The sequence below is a fragment of the Harpegnathos saltator genome, unplaced genomic scaffold (assembly GCF_003227715.2).
Source record: "Harpegnathos saltator strain DR-91 unplaced genomic scaffold, Hsal_v8.6 scaffold54, whole genome shotgun sequence".
Taxonomy (NCBI): Eukaryota; Metazoa; Arthropoda; class Insecta; order Hymenoptera; family Formicidae; genus Harpegnathos; species Harpegnathos saltator.
Genome location: NW_020230360.1, coordinates 1,673,234 through 1,694,804, shown reverse-complemented (window position 1 = coordinate 1,694,804; position 21,571 = coordinate 1,673,234). Strand labels below are relative to the sequence as shown.

The 21,571-nt window shown below is 35.8% G+C and overlaps 2 protein-coding genes across 8 annotated transcripts; one reads left to right on the top strand and one right to left on the bottom strand.

Annotated features, from left to right (window-relative positions):
- Nucleotides 1-15,506: 15,506 nt before the first annotated feature.
- Nucleotides 15,507-18,797, bottom strand: LOC112589564 (uncharacterized). Of its 7 annotated transcripts, XR_003113639.1 has the most exons (5): nt 18,139-18,797; nt 17,976-18,062; nt 17,651-17,886; nt 15,998-16,613; nt 15,507-15,685 (listed from the first exon to the last, which is right to left on the bottom strand). XR_003113639.1 is itself a non-coding variant. In XM_025303395.1 (3 exons), the coding sequence occupies exons 1-3, from the start codon at nt 18,159-18,161 to the stop codon at nt 17,092-17,094; spliced, it is 678 nt and encodes a 225-aa protein (XP_025159180.1). In that variant the 5' UTR covers nt 18,162-18,797; the 3' UTR covers nt 17,073-17,091. The 7 variants fall into 7 exon arrangements, 3 of the variants coding, with proteins under 3 accessions (XP_025159180.1, XP_025159179.1, XP_025159178.1); XR_003113637.1 differs by having other exon boundaries at nt 15,998-16,152; nt 16,448-16,613; nt 17,651-18,797; XR_003113638.1 differs by having other exon boundaries at nt 17,976-18,797.
- A 173-nt stretch (nt 18,798-18,970) lies between these two features.
- Nucleotides 18,971-21,228, top strand: LOC112589555 (protein ANTAGONIST OF LIKE HETEROCHROMATIN PROTEIN 1-like). The gene is made up of 3 exons (XM_025303380.1): nt 18,971-19,781; nt 19,851-20,101; nt 20,514-21,228. Exons 1-3 carry the CDS (start codon nt 19,654-19,656, stop codon nt 20,615-20,617), a joined length of 483 nt encoding a protein of 160 aa, XP_025159165.1. The 5' UTR covers nt 18,971-19,653; the 3' UTR covers nt 20,618-21,228.
- Nucleotides 21,229-21,571: the final 343 nt, after the last annotated feature.

Below are 21,571 nucleotides of genomic sequence, written 5' to 3'. Positions count from 1 at the left end.
TTATGGGACTTCTTGAAATATTTTTCAGTGTCATTTAAATTTATATTATTTGAATACGTATTGAGTACTTTGTGATTCTGTATCTTCTCAATTTCTGCAAATCTTCTTGTTAATTGTTGCAATGGTTGTTTAGTTTTACGAATAAGTCTTTTCAATGCAGACATATGATTCTCGAATTTGCGAAACGCACTGAATTCATCCAGAGAACCAAATTTCTTTACATCCGTAGCAAGGTGTAGTAAATTATGAATATTATGTGAAACATATTTTGCACCGTAGATAACTTGAAATGACTTTACAAAATGTTTTAATAGACTTTCTGCATATTCTATAAGAGCAATTTTGCATGCCAAAACAGGACTTGCAAGAATTGTAATAGCAACATGTAATATTAAAAAGTTCACATAGACATTATCTTGTAGAATTCCTTTCAGTACGATAGGACCCGTATATAATAAAAACTGCTCTATGGCTACTCTGTGGCTTTCCAACGCTTGATATATTTTAATGACCTTGGCCTTCGAGCAAAATCTGAAGGAATGCTTTTGCATAAATTTATTAATCTCTCAGATATTTCTTCTTTATCTGAATTTGATAATCTTATATTAAGAGGTCCTGATAGCCATAACATTATAAGTTTACGCACAACACCTAAACATACCAAGTGCATGTAATCCAGTGGCACTTTTGTTACTAATCCAAGATTTGGTATACTTTTTAAAATCGTATCACCAGTTTGATAATCAAGGCGATAAGAACCAACTGAAAAATCCTCATCAGTGCGTAATTTAATAGTATTAGATGTATATGGAAAACACACTCGTCCTTCAATATTTTTACCTTCGATAAGACACTTAGTACAGCTATCATATCCACTATGTCCTTTTACACAAAGGACAAACGCTTTGGCAGGAGCGTCACATATTATTGCCCTAATTTCGATTTTTATAATTTGTCTTTCATAATCAATTCCATTATTTATTAAAGTAACAGCTTCGTCTACAAATATTCTCAAAAATTCGTTTACATTTTTTGGTTTTCCCTCTCCATAAAATAGACCAATGACATATACATTCTGTATAACATTGTCCGAGCATAATATTGGCCATAAACTCTTTTCAGTTGATTTATATATAGGTAAACCATCTATATTTATAAATAATTGAATAACATCGAAAATACAATTATATCTTTTACGTTCCTTAACAATTTTTAATATAGCTCTTTTTAGGCCAAAATGACAGTAATCCCCACCTTGAATTTGTATAATCTCAGTAGATGTTGGAGTCTGTAATAATGTACGTGAGTCTTTTGGTAAAATATAATTAGTATGTTTTAGCAATATCTGCATAAGTGCATTAAGTGATTTATGTGATATATTATGATCAATAGCCCATTTATTTATGTCATGCCTAAATGCTTCTCTTTCATCATTTACATATAGTACATTTTCATTATTCAAAGCAATATCATCGACAATTTCATTGCTACTTGCATTCACCATGTATGTATCATCTTCAATGAGAAAGTGAGCATTATTATCTTGATCAATATCAAATTGACTTTTTTTTTATTTATTTCTAACTGGGCTACTTGTGGATCACGAATCAACAAAGCACTATTATCATGTTCACCAACATCTAAATGGTTATCATTACTATTTATTGAAGTAGAATACTCAGTCCGATGAGTTATTATTTCAACATCTGCTCCTGTATTTTCTAAAATCAATCTTCGTTTATGCCTTGTACTAAAAAATATCGGCAGTTTTCGTTTGTCACTCATATCTTACGACAAATGTCTGATATTTCACTTCACTGTTGAAAAAAATCTTATTATAATAAATTAATTAATAAATTTTGAAATATCAGACATGAACAAATATTAATATTATATATTAAGCATTCAATGCAACGATAGAAATGTGTAATTATAGAAACTTTCATGCATTATGTAAAATAGATTTATCCGTGTCATTAATTTTCTACATAGCACAGCAAAAATACATAAAATACATAACCTAACAACGTTACGATATTTGTAGAACACCTTTATGAGCTGTATTTTGGACATTTATGCTGTGTAGGATGTATTTGAAACAAAACAGCCATAATGACCAATTTGAGCAAGAGAAAGTAAAAAGAAGAGAGAAATAGCAAAATGTGACAAGCACGTGTAACACATAACGTGTAACACATATTGACCTGTTGCACGTGCATAGAATATTTTACTAACCTTAATTCGTACTATGCTTGCTAACGTATTTGTTGTACACCAACTCGAATACAGTTTCCGTTTCAAACGAAGGAGTATTAGGCAAATTCGTATTTGTATAAGTATGTTCAATCGTATTTACTCCACTGTACTGTAACGGCTTCTACACACACGAAACATGTCTCTACGCGGCAAGAAGAATGGCGCAAAGCGCGCTAAAGTATGTTCTTCTTAGTTGCACTACTGATTGTTAATGCAGCTCTAAAGAGCAGACCATAGATCAGCGCTAAAATATCCTATCGTTATCGCTCCTTAGATAAAGACAACAAGAATAGAATACGCTAATAAAAATGTACTAATAACAAATTTCATTAAATTTCAATTATTTTTCTTTTGTATCACTATCACATATATGTCATCATTTTGCAATATACAATTTCTTTAATTGTGACATTTAATTTCATATTATAATGACGTCACTGCAATATTACAGCTGTGAGAACAATATCATCTCACTGCGACATCACTGTAACATAACGTAAACATCACATAATAAAAATAATAATAACATAACTGTGACCTTCTAGTAATATCACAGTGACATCACAATTTTCCTGTGACATTGTTACTCTTTTGTGAGACTTTTGTGATGTCACTGTGACTTTTTTTGCTATGGGGGATATCCTTTTAGTTGTCAAATAAAAGCGATGTTTTCTAACTGGGCTATCTAATGTCACGTTTTGCGTTCTGCATCTACAACACAATGGGTTCAGTTGCGTTCAGTATTATACCAGCTCATTGAGCGCTAAGGATGCGTTCTCACTGAGAGCGTCATGCGTCGCGTCGTCCGTCTGCGTCACGAATTGTAGGATTGAATGAACTTGTAAAGTGAAGTTCGATCTTGATTATGCCCCTGGTCTCGTCCGGATGGATTAACTATGTAGTTATGCTTTCTTACCTACACCGTCAACAGAGTTCAAATCAAAAACGGCGCCCCCGCGCCTTGTCGCATCCTGCCTGCCCCGTGGCGCTGCGCGCGCTCTGTCGCGCCCTGCGTCGCCACGCGCGCTGTAACTTCATTAAATTCAAAGTGTTAAGGCAAATCGGTAGTTCCTGGATAGCGGGGGGGGGGGTAAAAAGCTGAAGGAGCTTTAGGTGCGGGAATCCATCCGGACGAGACCAGGGGCATAATCAAGATCGAACTTCACTCTACAAGTTCGTTCAATCCTACAATTATGCCCTCCGGTCTCGTCCAGATGGAGTAACTATGTAGTTGTTTAAAATACGATTTGCCGTTATGAACAAAAAACTTGTTTTATTCATTGTATCAATATATATGGAATAAACTGAAAATAAACAAAGAGTACAGAGCTGATACAGTACAGCGGAAAAAGGCAAAACTGAGAAATTACTCAAGAAACACAGAAACCATATAAGGCAGAACTGGAAAATGTTCCAGAGAAAATTACATTAAGAGTACAAAGTTGCTAAAGTCCTCTGCATTGATAATAGGACGATTATAGAATTGCGCAAATACGCGAGATTCGCCCGACCAACCTGCGGCCCGTTTAATCAGGTCGATAGCAACACCTTTTCGCGCGGCTAGCGAGGTAGCTGTATGACGAGTACTGTGGGCAGAAAACAAATCAGTTTGTACACCACAGTCTTCGAGCCTCGCGCGAATCCACCGGCACACCGTTTGAACGCTGACTGCCTTGTACGGTTTGACACAAGAAATAAATAAAGAATCGCTATCAACCGAGCGCAGGTTCTTGGTTAAGTGCATATATTGTTCTAACAACGACGCGATACAGAGCTGCGATGAAGAAAACGGGAGAAAACAAGTACCGGTTGCGCACGACCGGGAACTGACGTTTTGAGGCGACCCGGGATTCGGATGATGAGTTTATCCGGGGATAGAAAAATTTGTGAAATTTTAATGGTCGCAAGGGTCTGAGCACGCTGACCGGAACCTAACGCTAACAAAAGGATTAGTTTCTTAGTGATGGTCGTTAGGGATAGAGAATCATGCGGAAATATTGTAGCTAGCTTTGCAATCACAGGAGCAGGGTCCCATATAAAATCATACCGGGGTGTTTGCGGTTTTAGAACACTGACACCTTTACAAAAACGCTTAATTAAGGGATGGTTACCCATCCCCGTCGTAGAAATAAGCGAGACCGTGGAACGAACAGTATTGGGAGTCGAATAAGACCCGACACGCTGTAATTTCTGAAATAGAAATTCTAGAACCTGGTCAACTCTCGGAGAAAACGGAGAGATTTGGGACTCTTGACAAAAAATCCACCAATTACGCAGTGAGCGCTCGTATTGTTTAATCGTAGCTGGGGATAGTGAGGCGAGGACAATATCTAGCGCTGCTGAAGGGACCGCTTGAGACCTGAAGGCCTCCCTGATAACATGCCTGCCGCCAGGGAAAGGGTTCGCCACTCCGGATGTCTGTTCCTAAAAGGAGAAGATAATAGAGAATCAGAAGGAGGTAAAATGAGAGGATCGAGTTGCAGTAGACAAGTGAACATAGGAAACCATGATTGTGAGGGCCACTAAGGGACAATTAGAACACCTGTAACCTCGTCGTCTATTATTTTTCGTAAAACCCGAGGAATAATGATGAATGGAGGAAATGCGTAAAAATATAGGCGTTGCCACGATAGAGTAAAGGCATCAATTGCCCATGAGCCTGGATCTGGGAACCAGGAGACGTAAAGGTCTAACTTGGCGTTAATAATAGACGCAAATAAATCGATGTCAAAAGGACCAAAAACACCTTCAACTGCTCGGAACGCTTGCTCTGACAAAGACCACTCAGTGTTCGTATCCGAAATTCGCGACTCAGCATCCGCAATAACATTGTCGATAGAAGCAATATATGAAGCAAACAGAAGAATATGGCGTTTCTCACACCATTTCCACATATCTCGAGCTAAGTCAGATAAGAGAGGGTACTGAACTGAGCCAAATTTGTTGATATAGGAAATAGCTGTGGTGTTGTCAATACGAAGTAGGATCTGGCAGTCATGAAGATGTGAGGTAAAACATTTTAACGCATGGAACGCGGCCTTTAACTCAAGTGCATTAATATGAAGCGCTCTATCCTCAATGGACCACCAGCCATGCGTGCGTTGCATTCCACAAGAGGCTCCCCAGCCCGTTAAAGATACATCCGAGAAAATCTCGCATTCGTAGGGGCTAGAATGAATAACATTAAACTGGTGAACGTTGGAGAAGATACGAAGCCACCAATCAAAATCGTCTTTTAAATATGCGGACAGTATCATTTGTGCTTTATAATTTCCGGAGTGAGTACCAAGAGCTAAATATTTTTCATGTTCAAATCTTTTAGTATATAACAAACCATACGAAACTGCCGGACAAACCGATACAAGTGATCCGATCATGCTCGCAAATTCTTTGATAGAGCAGTGGGTTCGCTGAAATATATTGTGTATCAGCCTAAGGAGCCTTTCTCGTCTATCAGGCGGAATAGCGATTGATTGTTGAGCTGAATCAAAAATGAAACCTAAATATCGGCATCGAGGTGAGGGTCTAAGCTGGGACTTCCTATAGTTCACCAGAAAACCGAGAGAGGTGAGGAAAGCTAGAGAAACATCGACGTTTCTCTGGCAATCCTCGGTGGAATCACCTAATAAGAGAAAATCGTCTAAATACCAACTACAACCGAGTGCAAACCTCTTTCTCGTAGCACTCTGACCACGGGACGAACAATTTTTGTAAAAATATAAGGTGCGGTTGACAGGCCGAAGGGTAGCGATGTAAATTCGTAACAGATGCCCTGCCATTGAAAACGGAGAAACTTTATATGCGAAGGGTGCATTGGAACTAACAAATATGCATCTTCGAGATCAATTGATGTCAACCTGCAATTTAAGGTCATAAGATGAATTACCGTTCGCCAATCTTCCATCTTGAAATGCGGAGGAGAGACGTGAGAATTTAAGTCACGGAGATTTAAAATAAATCGCGCCCCTCCGGAAGGTTTCTTGTCGAGGAAAAAGGAAGACAGAAATTGGTCTGCAGACGGTTTGACAGACACTACTGCCCCTTTTTGACATTGACGTTTGATTTCCTCTGTGCAACATTCCGCCTCTTGCCGCGTCAATGATGGCTCTTTCAAAAAAGAACGGGCAGGAGGTAGATTCGTAAAGGGAATCCTGTAACCTTTTATTGCTGCAAGTACCTGGGAGTCGGACGTAATTGTTCGCCAACGATCTGCAAAATAGACTAGACGGCCTGCTGACGTTGCTGGAGTTATTGGTTGGGTCGATGTCTCGATCGGGAGGATAATCTCCTGAAGCGGCTCGCTTGAAGAAAACCCCTCCTCGAGTGATGAGCCGTAGGAACCTTGCGTAGAGGGGTTTTCGCGTTTCCCTGCCTGCGTTTCTCACGAGGAGGAGGGGGTTGCGATTTAGGTTGCTGATTTTGATTGAGCGGTCGTCGAGTTGATGGCCCTAGTGGTGAAGGAAGTTTCCGAACCATTTTCCGAGCCACTCTCTCAACGGATTGAGCCGTATTCACCTCTTCGGCAAAGTTGCTCCCAAAAAGGCAATCGTCGATAGGAGCTGAGTCGGAGACGGTTTTATCTAAAAAATTCAAAGATGACACGATGAAGGCCCGTCTCATCTGGGATAAACGAAACTGGTGGTCTGCCAGTAAGCGTATTCCTTCAGCGATCTTAGTAACAGCAGCTCTAGCTTCCGGTGAAGACTGGAGATACTCAAGCTTTGAGAGCTCGGAAATTCCAGCACCAAAGGCGTTGAGGGAAGCTCCCACCTGAGTCTGCAACTTTATATGATGCCTGTCGCGAGCAATAACCGTTTCACTCAGGTTAGGAAGAATCTCCTTATTTACACGAGGAGGGCCGAGGGATGTCAGGTCTTCTTTCAGCTCGTATTTAGTAAGGAGGGTGTTGTGCAATTCTTCTTTAAGACCTGTGCGGACCTCTGACTTGGTCGTGTTCAAAATAATTTGCGACCAAGTAGCTACAACAGGTGGGCGAGATTGTTCTCCGAATAATTCGGAAGCAAGACCATTCGACTCAGTCTTCTCTATATCAGGCGGGTTTTCTTCAAGCGTTGCTGTGATCACTGGTGTAGAGAAGGAAACGTTATTAGGTGGAGATGAGACATGTCCTAAAAGAAAAGGAGAATGCACTGGAAATGCGGTGGAAAGAGAGCAGATGTTTATGTCCTCTTTTGTGTCGCTATACGTGGCGAGAAGCCAATACGGGGACATACCTGGATCGCCATCCTGGCCCCTGAAGGCCCTCTGCTCTACGTATATCTCGGCAGAAGCCTTACCGGACTTCTCCGAGGACAACGTATGATCTAGTGGCGGAAGTAGACTCACTGGTCTCTCCCTGTCCTCCGACACCTCGCTGGGTGCCGGGGACCTACGATGCTTCCAATAGTCCATAAACTCGCTTAGTGCGTATAGGATTCGGTCACAGGATGGTGAACGCGTCACTGAAAGTTCTCTCTCAAGTCGGTGCGGCGACTGGCGAGAGAGGTTAAGTCGCGATCTTGAGCGCGATCGAGAACCTGATCGCTTGCTAGAGGACCGCTCCCGGTGCTTACGTCGGCTCTTTCGTGAAGAACGTGGGGGTCTTTTCGATGCTTCGTCATGTCGAGAAAATTGGAAAAGTATAAAATAAGCGCGGAAAAAAAAATGAACTCACTTGACTCTATAAAAACAGAAAACACAATGAAGTTACAGCGCGCGTGGCGGCGCAGGGCGCGACAGAGCGCGCGTAGCGCCACGGGGCAGGCAGGATGCGACAAGGCGCGGGGGCGCCTTTTTTTATTTGAACTCTGTTGACGATGTAGGTAAGAAAGCATAACTACATAGTTAATCCATCCGGACGAGACCGGAGGGCATAATTAACCAATCAAATCGTAGCATTGAAACAAGCGCATCGTGCGTCGAGCGTCGCGTTGTTTATTTAGTCTGTGAAAGCCATAAGTATTTTCAGACTGTCCCACACAGCAAACATTATATAATCTATAATCTATAATTATATACATAGTATGCGCTATCTGGAATACATATACTTGAGCACATAAACATAAACAGGACATTATATTAACACTCTTTTGCAATATTGTTGTCACATTGCTAAAGTAACATTGCACACGAATGTATGTGCAATGTTACTTTAGCTAAAATATTGCACTGCAATATGCAATGTTGCTGCAAGCTTCTGTGCTGTATGGGTTCGAACTCCATTGTCGTACTTTAAAATATTTTTAACCTTTATAATGTTCTCACTGATGTCATAAGCTCGAAAATCTATTGACTACAAATATGAAAAAGAATCTTATTCTGTACCTGTTATCCTGATTGGCTCTGCATATAGCATAACCATAGAAATTTCAACGTTGTGCAATTTTTCAACGCTACGCATGTGCTATGTTTACGAGCTGTGCAACAACATGGCGTCCTTATGTAAGACATAAGATTGGTCAATTCTTACGATACGTTTATGGTTACGGTTATGCAAGTTTGTCTGGATAGGCCTTAAGACATACAGATCATATATTGTTTTACGTATGCAGTATAGGTAAAACTACTATGCAATTTCTATAGGGTATTTTAAATATATTTTTATAAATAGCATTACAGTTCCACGTGCATACTGGGTTATTCTTATCTTTAACAATTGTAATATCTAACGAGTCGGACGGCAATGGATTATTATATAAGACTTGCTGAGGTTTTAATTTTCGTCCTATTGCAACTATTTCAGTGTCCGAAATTGCAAAACTTGTTACAGTAATAATAGTTCCATCTCGAAGCATTACACAATCATTTTTCTTGTCAGTACAATTAAGTGAATAGATACGTGTTTTTAATATATGAAATTCAGCATTGTATGTATTTGTTATCATATTGACATAACGTTTTTCTAATCTAATGGAGTTGCGATCTTGTACGGGATGAGTTTCGAAATTTGTATCACTACGTTCTTCAAATATTCGCGCAATTTGCTGTAAAGGCGTTTCTCCTTTACGTAGCATATTTTTTATAGTACAGATATAGCTTTCAAATGGAAAAGAACTTAATGAATCCAAGGTAGCTTTAAAAAATCTTACTTCATCACATAAATGAGTGAGATTGTGAACATTAAACGTAACGTTTTCAGGACCATATATGTTTGCAAATTGTGTAACAAAAGTTCGTAAAAGGTAATGAGCTGATTCTAAATTTTTCTCGTCTTTTATCAATATTGGATCATTAAAAATTGTTATAGCTGCATGCAACATAATGAAATGGTCGTAAACATTTGCAGCTACAATATCTTTCAAAACTACAGGTCCACTATATAGTAAAAAATACCGAAATTCCGTTGCTTTCCACTTATGCCAATGTATTAATGATCTAGATCGTTTTACAAAATCATTTGGTAAAATGTTCAAAATACTTTCAAGTTTAGTGGAAGTTTTCTGTTTTTGTAAACTGGATAATCGAACGATACGTGGTCCTTTAACCATCCATAGCATTATAAGACGTTTCACCACACCAAGATATACAAGATGCATACTATCCAATACCACATTTGACATTATATTAAAATTAGGAATTTCAGTCAAAACAGTGTTTCCCTTTTGATATTCTTTGTATTGCAGATTTCTAAATTTTGTATCTTCCCTTAATGGATGAGATGTATATGTTGGAAAGCATATCCGATTTTCTGTATTAGTACCTTCAATAGTGCATTTAGAACAACTATTATATCCTGAATGATATTTTACATTTAAGAGAAATGCTTTCGCTGGAGCATCGCACACGAAAGCTTTTATGTTGATATTGTATACTTTGTCCTGTAATTTATATCCATTGTGAACAAGTTGTACAATTTCATTAATAAGAGGACTTAGATATTCGTTGATATTGTCAGGTCTACCAATTCCATAATAAATACCAACGACTTTAACTCGCCTTAATTTATCATCCATACACAGGATAGGCCATAATACTTTTTCAGTTAATAATCCTATAGGCGCACCATCAATATTAATAAGAACATTAACATCATTAAACGTATGATTTAAGTTTAGTCGTTCTACGAAGGTTGCCTTTTATATTTCGGAAATAGAGAACAAAAAAAGGAAATTAATCATCGTACATGGGTTTATTGTTTTTCAAAATATTCTCCATGAAGATCAATACACTTTTGCATGCGCTTGAACCAATTTTCGAAGCACTTTTTCTACTCCGATTGAGGTACCTCCAAAACATGTATTTTGAACGCATCAACCGCTTCTTCAGGCGTCGAAAAACGTTGACCTCGTAATTTATTTTTGATTTGCGGGAATAAAAAGAAGTCGTTGGGTGCCAAATCAGGGCTGTACGGCGGATGACCCATCAATTCGACTTTTTCAGTTCTCAAAAAGTCTCTTGTTTGAGCCGATGTGTGAGAGCTCGCATTGTCCTGGTGGAGAATGATGCGTCTTCGGCGGTAGGTTTTCCTTATTTTTCCGAAGACTTCTGACAAACAAATGGTTGTGTACCATTCAGAATTGACTGTCCGACATTGCATTAATGATACAGTTGCCACATGTCCGGTTTTTCCGAAAAAACAGGCGACCATTTGCTTCGAAGTGCTTCGTGCGCGAACAACTTTTGTTGGATTTGGCTCATCTTAAAAAACCCATACAGTCGATTGCTGTTTACTTTCGGGCTCATACGCATAGATCCATGATTCGTCACCTGTTACGATATCATAGACATGTTTTGAAGCACCGCAATCGTATTTCTGGAGCATTTCTTTCGACCAATCGACACGAGCCTTTTTTTGAGCGATTGTTAAATTATGTGGGATCCAACGCGAACAAATTTTTTTGACAGCTAAATGTTCATGCAATATTGAATGTATGCTGATCCCACTAATGCCCAAGGATGCCTCAATCTCACGATAAGTCACATGACGATCTTGCAATATCAGTTCACGCACAGCATCAATGTTTTCTGGAACAACAACCGATTTTGGACGACCTTCATAAAATTCATCACTAAGCGAACTACGGCCACGATTGAATTCCGTATACCATCGATATATAGTGGTTTTTGATGGTGCTTCATCGCCAAAAGTCGAATTAAGTTCATCGATGCACTATTGTTGAGATAATCCACGTCGAAAATTGTAAAAAATAATCGCACGGAAATGTTCACGACTTAATTCCATTTCTTGGCCGACATCAATTTTTCATGTCACTGTAAACAACACAAATGGCGCATGAACATCAAAACATTCTGAGTAAGTATACTGACAAAAAATCGAACTTTACGTTAGGGACGTCGGTTGTCAGATGGCAGCACCTGGATCGTCCATTCCCGAAATATAAAAGGCAACCTTCGTATTATTGTCTGTTGTACAGCTTTAGCAAATCCTGCATGATAGTAATATCCATTGTCCATATTACTAATACAAGTTGTTCTTGGAGTCCCAAGAAGTGTACGAGAATCTTTCGGAAAATTTATGTGTGTACAATCACGTAATATCCGTAATAAAATAAATTTAATACATTATTATGTATTCTAAATGTCTTAGCTCAATTAGTTATCATTAATTTAAACTGTTTCGAACGCCAAACTTCCGAATTTTCAGCTTCTACATATTTTTCATCATCAGTATTAAAATTGTGATAATGTACAGTTTGACGAGACATTTCAATATTGTCATATGCAACACATTCTTCGTCGTCATTCTCACTGTCACTGTATCTATACTCGCATATATCTTCACCATTTGTAAGACAAATATATACTGTCATTACTTCAAGAACACCATGTTACTGAAATAGAACGTGATATATTTATAATATGTCATAATAAATAAACAGAAAAAGTAATGTATATTGTATTCACAAATAATCACGTTTACCAAGCACAACTAAAATTCATCTGTTATGTTGTATAATTACCATATTATTCATATTGTTACCTGCTTCAGTATAATAATATTCATCCTCAATATCACATGCATTATTGTCAATGGAGTTTTCATTGTCACTAATGTTTGTACCAGGCTCATTGTGGTATTGCAAGTGTATGACATTACTTGTGCTTGCTGCAATATTATATTATTACCTATACTGTTACACACACATACATACTTTTCTATACTATTTTAATATACTTTCTGGCCCATATTCAAAACGCGCTTACAACAATGTTACAACACTGACAAGTCAAGTATAGACAATCAGAAGGCTTATAAGCCACTTCTGATTGGCTATATTCAACTTGTCAGTGAGCTGACATGATTGTAAACGCGTTCTATGTATGGGTCTTTGTTTTACAGTTATCGTTACCTTGGAAATTATCATTTGCAACATCCCGTACCCACTGTCCATTTGTGTCTTTGATACTGGATTGTACTTTTGTCAGTAACAACTGTATATCTATTTTTGTTTGTTCCTTAGCACAACGTTACAAATGTCTTTTGCTTACATGTTTATGTACTTTGCCTTCTTGTGGCATATTTGAGGGAGTTACTTGAATCTTTCTTCTACAATTAGGCACAATATTTATGTATGCATTAGTAGTACTGCTTTACTAACAATTACTAAAATAGTACAAATCTCCAAAGGAGATTACATCTCTGCGACAGCCCTTGCACATTTTGTGCTGTTTGTATATATATATTTTTATAACATTGTTTTAGATTACATTTTAACCGGCACTTTAATAGCTGATATATTTTCCACCATGTATGGCGGTAGTACAAAACAAATATTTTAACCACTTTTTCATATACATCACATTATTACAGAGAGCACCGTAGTTCACCACTTTTCAACTTCAAAGAATCACACGACGTACCACATGGTTGGTCGAATCCGACCGAAACGAGAATTACGAATTATTATTATTGTTATTTTATGAAAAATATTTTGTCTAAATCAATAAAATAAAATACAGAATTAATCGAGAAAAAAGTAAAGTTAATAACAAGGTCGGTCGAATTTGACCGGAAAAACGCGCCCGGGTGGAAAAATTTGGTTAGGTATATCGGACGAAATCATAGACCTTATATACAGGGTGCACGATTTATCTGAAGACATTGAAATATCTCGAGAACTATGCATTGGATAAAAAAAGTGGTTAATGAAAGTTGTTAGTCTCGAAAGGGAACATCCAATGATACCAAACTCGATCTCCCACCCCACCCCCTGGGGGTGGGGGTTGGGGGCAACTTTGAAATCTTAAATGGAAACCCCCATTTTTAATGGGGACCCACATTTTTCATTGCAGAATTAGATTGTACGTGAAATTTTTATTGAAACAATTTTTTTCATTCGTGATAGATAGCATTGTACTGCCTTTTATAATAAGCCGTAGTTCGCCATACACCCACAGTGGCACGTCGAGCAGTTCCCTCTTCGATTCGGGTTCCCATTTGAGATTTGAACGTTACCACCCACCCTACCCCGAGAGGATGGGGGGGAATAACTTTTATTATGTTCTTTAAAAATATTGAACAGGTATTTTTTATTTCTCAATCCAATCAATGATCATTTCTGGAGAATTGCGGAAAATATAATTTTTTGCGATTACAGCGCCATCACGAATCAAAAAAAAAGTTTCGGACAAAATTTACGTATTTTGTGGCGTAGAATCCGTATCTGCAATAAAAAATGGGGGGTTTCCATGTTTCCATTTAAGATTTCAAAGTTGCCCTCAACCCCCACCCCCAGGGGGTGGGGTGGGAGGTCGAGTTTGGTATCATTGGATGTCCCCCTTCGAGACTAACAACTTTCATTAACTACTTTTTTTATCCAATGCATAGTTCTCGAGATATTTCAATGTCTTCAGATAAATTGTGCACCCTGTATATGGACTGGCAATTGACAATAGTTTCTGTTGAGAAGTGATGTCCGGAGGAGGTTAGACAGAGAAACGTACTTTTCGGGACTTCTCTGTCGTTTCGTCTCCGGAAATATGCTTTGCGCATGCGTGACTGGTATATAGGTTAGAGTGAGATAAATATATTTTTTATCTCACTCTAACTTATTACACATTTAACACGCAGCCCAGCAATCGCTACAAATGCTTCGAAGCGTTTTTACTTCCTTCTCTCTCTCTTCACTCGAATCCGGAAAGTAGAAAAAGAAGGAGAAACGCTTCGAGGCATTTGTAGCGGGGGCTGGACCGCACCCATTGTCGTGTCTCTTGATGTTACATTTACTATTTCTAGATGTTAGCATATGAAACATTATTTATATATTTTTGTATAGAATCGAAAGATACTTAATAATAGAATTAATATCATTGACATAAATCATTCAGAGGGTTTCATGAAGGGAAATAAAAATACACAAAATTATACTCAGTATCTTTATTCATGCTGAAATAAAATTAATTTTGTTAATTTCTGTCTTTCCTTTTTTTCTTTGTCATACATTTTTCCTAAATGATGACATCGTATGTTTACATAACATTCTATAATACTTACAATTAATTGCTTTTTATGATTATTGAATGGTTCCTGAGATAGAATATGATCACTCATGTCTAAAAAGACACAAGGTAATACATATTGTACAACACGGTTTATAATTACAGGTTTTACATTTATTTTAAAAATATCACTTTGATATTGTCTAATAATTCTTTCTACCCATGTACAAACATAAAAAATGTCTTTTGATGATTTTCCTTCTAACGTGGATGTATTTGTTATCTTACATACAGATAAAGTTGAATCATCAGCTCTATAACAAACGAATTACAAAATACATGTAAATTTTCCATTAATCATCAATAATTAAACGTTAAAAAATAACTAACATTTTCTTAAAAGCAAAAATATCATACCTTAGTGATGTAATAGTGTTATATATATATATAGGTAAAATATAAAATATACCCAAAGGAAAAATATTTAACTTGTAATTTTACATGTGTTGCATTGGAGTTATTTTTCACATCTTATTAATGCGTTCTAAGAAACTATTTTTAAGATATTTTGATTTGATTAATAATATAAATTTTGTTTTTCATTTTTTTAGAATAAGAAAACAGTCTTTGTCTGCTTCAATTATTTTACCAGACTCGTTTTCTTCATCAATGTTAGAGACATTGCAGAGACATTGCAGAGACATTGTTAGAGACAATGTTAGAGACGCAGCAAATATAGTTCAACCTATTCATAATGAAAAAGAAGAAATGGAATTTACATATATATATATATATATATATTACAAATATATATATATATATTTATATATATATTACCTTTTTAAATGTTTTATTTTCTCCAAAAAATAATAATGGAACTGCATCGTTCTTCAATAATCTACGTCCTTCATTCCATGCTTTAAATTGTAAAGAACTGAAGTGACGTGAACAAATCTTACTTTTTTTCTTTATTGTACTTAAATTGTACGCTTCCATCCATAACTTTTTATATTTTTCATTTGTTGGGAAACTAAAATTGTTAATGTTTAGTTAATATAATTTAGTTAATAATAATATAGAGTATCTTACAACATCGACCCGTTAGAGGCATAGAACAAGTAAAGGTTGTTGAATGAGCGTCGAGGCGATTATGCGGAAGCTTCATCTCGATAGGAAGCATGGAATCTACGTGGATTCACGTGGAGTCCACGTCGAATCTATGCTTCAATCTGTGCTTCACATGAATTCGACGTGGATTCCACGTCCCATTCCTATCGAGATGATAGCTGACTTTTTCTTTACTTCTATGTCATTGTATAACTAAAATTTGCTTAATACTTACGAATGAAAAGAAACACTATTTTTCGTACAATACTTCACACCGCAAAGGACACATGTTTCAACCATGGTGAAGTTTTCTTCTTTTTAAGATCTTTTTAAAAGATCAGATCATTTATCCCATCAAGCGCTATCCAATATCTGGCACAACACAGATACCTACATCGCCATGTTTGCAGAAACTATATCATGTTGCGTACAACCAATCAGAATAGTTTATTTAATCCACGCATGCACAAAACATATTTCCGGAGATGAAAAGACAGAGAAGTCCCGAAAAGTACGTTTCTCTGTCTAACCTCCTCCGGACACGATCTGCTATGTATGACCAGTCCATATATATAAGGTCTATGGACGAAATGCTCCAAAATCTCGTATATCTGACGCTACGTAGCCGTTGCAGGAATACTATATAAGAACACTACAAAGATAATGTGAATTACGTAAAACTTACTGCTGTTATTCTTCCTACGTTTCACGCTCTTTTTTATCCAGCCGTCGAATCTGTGCGTATTCTGCGTACAAAGAGTGGTCTTTATCCGGCGCTTCGAAGCATCTAGTGGATCCTATCAGTAGTCCCGATTTTGGGTGCGTTCACAAACGTTATACTTTCAGGATACCTTCGGAAACGTTACCAGGTGCTCTTACCGGCACGGACAATATTGGAAATTATGTAATCATAAATGGCAGGCTCGCATATAATATTCTAACTATTAATTTCAAATATTAAAAAAAATTATATTTAATATTTATCATATACGTTTTTCTATTATTGATCAAAATATTTATGATATATATTTATATTATATTATTAAAAGATGTCAAAAAATATATTTTTTTTTATAATCATAAATATTTTTCTTAATATTTTCAAAATATATTCTAAATATTTTTTCTATTCCTTTTATATTCTTCATCACATCTTTATCCGAAATATGTATATAATATTTACTACATATTTATGCAAAATATTTTTTCACAATATTTATGAATCTTTCTCATAAATATTTTTCATTAATGCGTGCTGTCTGGGATGTAATAATTATATATTCTTATTTTAATTTTGAATATATCAAGGTCCAACATGAATATGAATTGTTACAAGTTAAAAAATATACCTGAAATTGATTTAATTTTCGAAAAACTTTCGTTAATTAGTGGTTGTCGACATTTATTTAAATTAATTGATAATGACGAGACTTCTGAAACAGAATCTGCATCTGATTCTATATTGGAATTATCCAACTGCCTGAATTGACATATATTTTTACTAGATAAAAAGTCATTATTGTTAGATGTATCATCTTTGGTACTGATTGTTGGATCAGACAACTTTATTTTCTAAAATAAAAAATTTTGTAAATATTAAATATTTTGTATTTATTATAGAGAAGAGTTATCCAGACAGCATAAATTTGTAAGGGAATATCCTGGGCTACTATCCAAAACCCTACTCAATGGATAGAGTAACGTTTATTAATCAATAATGATAAAGAAATCTTTGTCAATTAGTCAAGTAAATGTTACTCTATCCTTCGAGTAAGGTTTTTAAATACAACTTGGAAATGTCCTAAAGACGTAAAGACATCTGTATGTCTTTAGATGTCTTTTGGAAGTTTGTGCTGTCTAGGTTATTTTTTATAGAAAGAATAGTTACCTTAGATTTTTTACCATCTGCAGAAATAGTCGGCTGTATAGTATAACTGTGTATGGTTGCTGATGTAGATTGTATTACAGCTTCTATATTTTTTAGACCTTTTTGGGATAAAGTACGACCAGAGTGAAATTCAAGTTGGAATCCACTCTGATCCGAATTATAAACATTGTCTACGCCGTATCGTTCAATATAATATTTTACATTTTCAATAAATGTATTACACTTATCTTCTAAATCTGTTTTCGATAACAATGATTTTTTTGTTACAAATTTTGTTATTTTTCGAGAGACGATATCATATGAAGTTTTGAATCTTTTTACCCACGTTTCGGAAGCTTTGAATCCTACCACATTTTTCTCTTCTTGTGCTCGAGAAGCCCATCGAGCAATGTCAATGTCATGAATAATTATCCTATTTTCAAGCGCTTCATTAAAACGGTTTGTTATATATTCAGAAATTCTTTTTAATTTTTCATCTTTGCTGCTACCTGCACTGATTTGGTCCTTCCATCGTCGTAATTGTCGCATCGATGTTACTTTTCTGTATCTTCTTTTAACTCCTTCAAGCGATCTTGCTCCTGTTTTACCGCTCTTCCAGTATTTCACAGCTTGCCTTTTATAATCATTTGATATTCCTGCTTCAACGGAGCTACAAATAACTTCTTCCGGGAGATATTCTTTTCTTTCATTTTTCTCTAATAAATCAATATTTTCCGCTTCTGGAACTTCATATGTATTGTAAAAATCTAAAGTTTCTTCCTCTTATATTTCAAATTCCTCATTTTCTATTTCTTTTAACAAATATTCAATCTTCTCCTTCACTTCTACTTCTTTTGGAGTTATCGGACTTTGTGGAAAGTTAAGAGCAATGAAAGTTGTATAGAGTAACATTATAACATTCAAGGGATTAAATTGCATCATTCTGAAAAATATTAAAATGAAATATTTTTCTCGAACCATGATATATAAAATAATATATAAAATAAAACACACTTTATAATTAATGCAGTGATTTTCTTATGTTAATCCTGATGCCGCTTCTTCTCTCTGTCAATCAAATATATGTAATGAATCCAGAATAAATTAATGTCGTGAAAACGGAAAGACAGCTCTATATTTACGTATGTAGATATTCTGAAATTGAAAAACTACACATATTTTTTCTTCAAATTAGTAAAAATTTTCTTTGATTATTAATCATTATTATATATAATTTATAATTTAACTCTTGCTCAATTTCGCTCCATTTTTTCGTATATTATCACATTACTGATAACTCGACAAACTATTGCAATTCCAATAATATAAAATAGAGAGTGACAAGATATGTAATAATAAATATAAAATAATAATATCAGTTAGTAATAAATACTTATGTATTTAACAAAGAATGTATTAAAAGAAGTTTTAAACACACATAGAGAGAAAGCAATATGTACTTGTAAACTTGCGCTCACAAATGATACGTCGTGAAACGATGGATACTTACTGCGACACTAGCTTGTACTACTGCTTATATATGAAATGTATCTCTACATATTACGCTTACTCATGATTTGCGTCGCATGTGGCTGCTTTCCAGCACTTTAAATAGCTCACATAACTGTAAAGGCCATCGCACACAAAATGCATAGAACAGAAGCATAACATAGCATAAGCATAAGAAAGATATGTAACCTACACGAACATACATAGATGTATGTTTTGACTATAAGTGGCATTTTGGAACGTATGTTTTGACCAATAAGTGGCATTTCAGAACATATTCCAAACCTAAATATGATTACGTGTCAAATTAGGATGGAGACGTAAAAAACGTGCAAACTAGTACATAAAATGGACACATATGATTATATTTACACGACATTAATATCAAGTTATATCGTGTTGCGAAAGCGCAAACAAAATAAAAAAAAACGATTTTGGGTACGACCTATCTATGTACGTAGACCATTATTTGTTGACTTCCAATATCTTTTCAAGAATTAAAAGAAGATGGTGAAATGTTTTTTAAATACACAAGAATGAATCTTGTTACTTTTAATAAATTGTTGGATATGTTACGGCCTCATCTGGAAAAAAGAAATTGGAGAGCACTACCAGTAGAACAACGGCTTATTATTATGCTCAGGTATTAATATATGTTTTTATTGTAAGTTATTGCAAGTTTATATTGTAGTTAATGATTTTTTTCTTTCAGATTTCTTGCAACAGGAGATCAAATATCTTCAATTGCATTTGCACATCGAATAGGTGAATCAACTATATACAAAATTATTAAAGAGACATGTGCAGTGACAGTACGAGTTTTAGGCCCCAAATATTTAAGGCTACCTATAAAGGAAGACTGGAAAAAAATCGCTGCTGGATTTTGGAAGCATTGGAATTTTCCTAATTGTTTAGGAGCGATTGACGGGAAACATTTTGTTATCAAAACACCTCCAAATTCTGGTAGCTTATATTTTAATTATAAAAAAACTTTTAGCATTGTTTTATTAGCTGCATGCGATTACCGATATGTTTTTACTGTAGTAGACTGTGGTGCATATAGAAGCGCAAGTGATGGTGGAATATTTGCACAGTCAGAATTTGGAAAGTGCTTAAATAACGAACTTGATATATCTGAAAATATCAAGTTACCTCTATCAAATGTAGAAATGCCGTATTATTTTGTAGCCGACGAGGCATTTCCTTTATCGAAAAGATTAATGCGGCCTTATCCTGAACATTTTCTGAGTGAGAAAATGTTGAGGATTAAAATGAATGTAATGACACAGAGATACATTGCACCTTTATGTATATTCAATAAGGTTTACAATCCAAGAAAAGAAACGATAGAACAAAACGTTATGACGGGTTTTAGAGAGCGAACACAACATGGCTCAAGAAGAGGTACACATAAGACAAAGAAGAAGGAGGGCTTTAGTAGAATCTGGAACACATAGATGTCGCCATAGAACGTCTTGAATATACATTTCTTAACAGAAAGTTAATTTTTAATTATCGATTATCAAGAGCTAGACGTATTATTGAAAATACGTTCGGCATTCTGGTTTCAAGGTGGAGAATTTTTCAACGTAGTATATGTTTAAACTCAGAGTTGTTGTTGAGTATAGTTGTTCTTAGTTGAGTATAGTTGTTCTTAGTATAATTGATATGTAATTGAGGATGTCATGGTATTCAGACTATAAGAGGTAGTTGTTATTCGCACTGTGCCTTGTGCTGTCTTTCATCTAGACAGCACACAAGAAAGAGGACCAAATACATTTCAGTCCTGCACGTGCTCTCTCTATAAAGTCTGTTCTAAAGTCTACACTTTCCGCGGTGTCGCAACTTTCTGCGAAACAGCACAAGTAATAGACATTCGCAATCTCTAATTTAAATTTTTCGCAATGATCTTTTCGCATTGATGATGATGGACGACTATTTACAATGCGTGACGAAAGCTAATATATACAGCGGTGGAATGATTTATGAGATGTTCCGGGCTATTTGTGTTGTCATGCAACAGAATAAATTATAGTGATGATCATTGATGGGATAATGAATTGCATTGAACACAAGTTTCGACACTTAACCTGAAAGCGTTACAAATGTCTTTTGCTTACATGTTTATGTACTTTGCCTTCTTGTGGCATATTTGAGGGAGTTACTTGAATCTTTCTTCTACAATTAGGCACAATATTTATGTATGCATTAGTAGTACTGCTTTACTAACAATTACTAAAATAGTACAAATCTCCAAAGGAGATTACATCTCTGCGACAGCCCTTGCACATTTTGTGCTGTTTGTATATATATATTTTTATAACATTGTTTTAGATTACATTTTAACCGGCACTTTAATAGCTGATATATTTTCCACCATGTATGGCGGTAGTACAAAACAAATATTTTAACCACTTTTTCATATACATCACA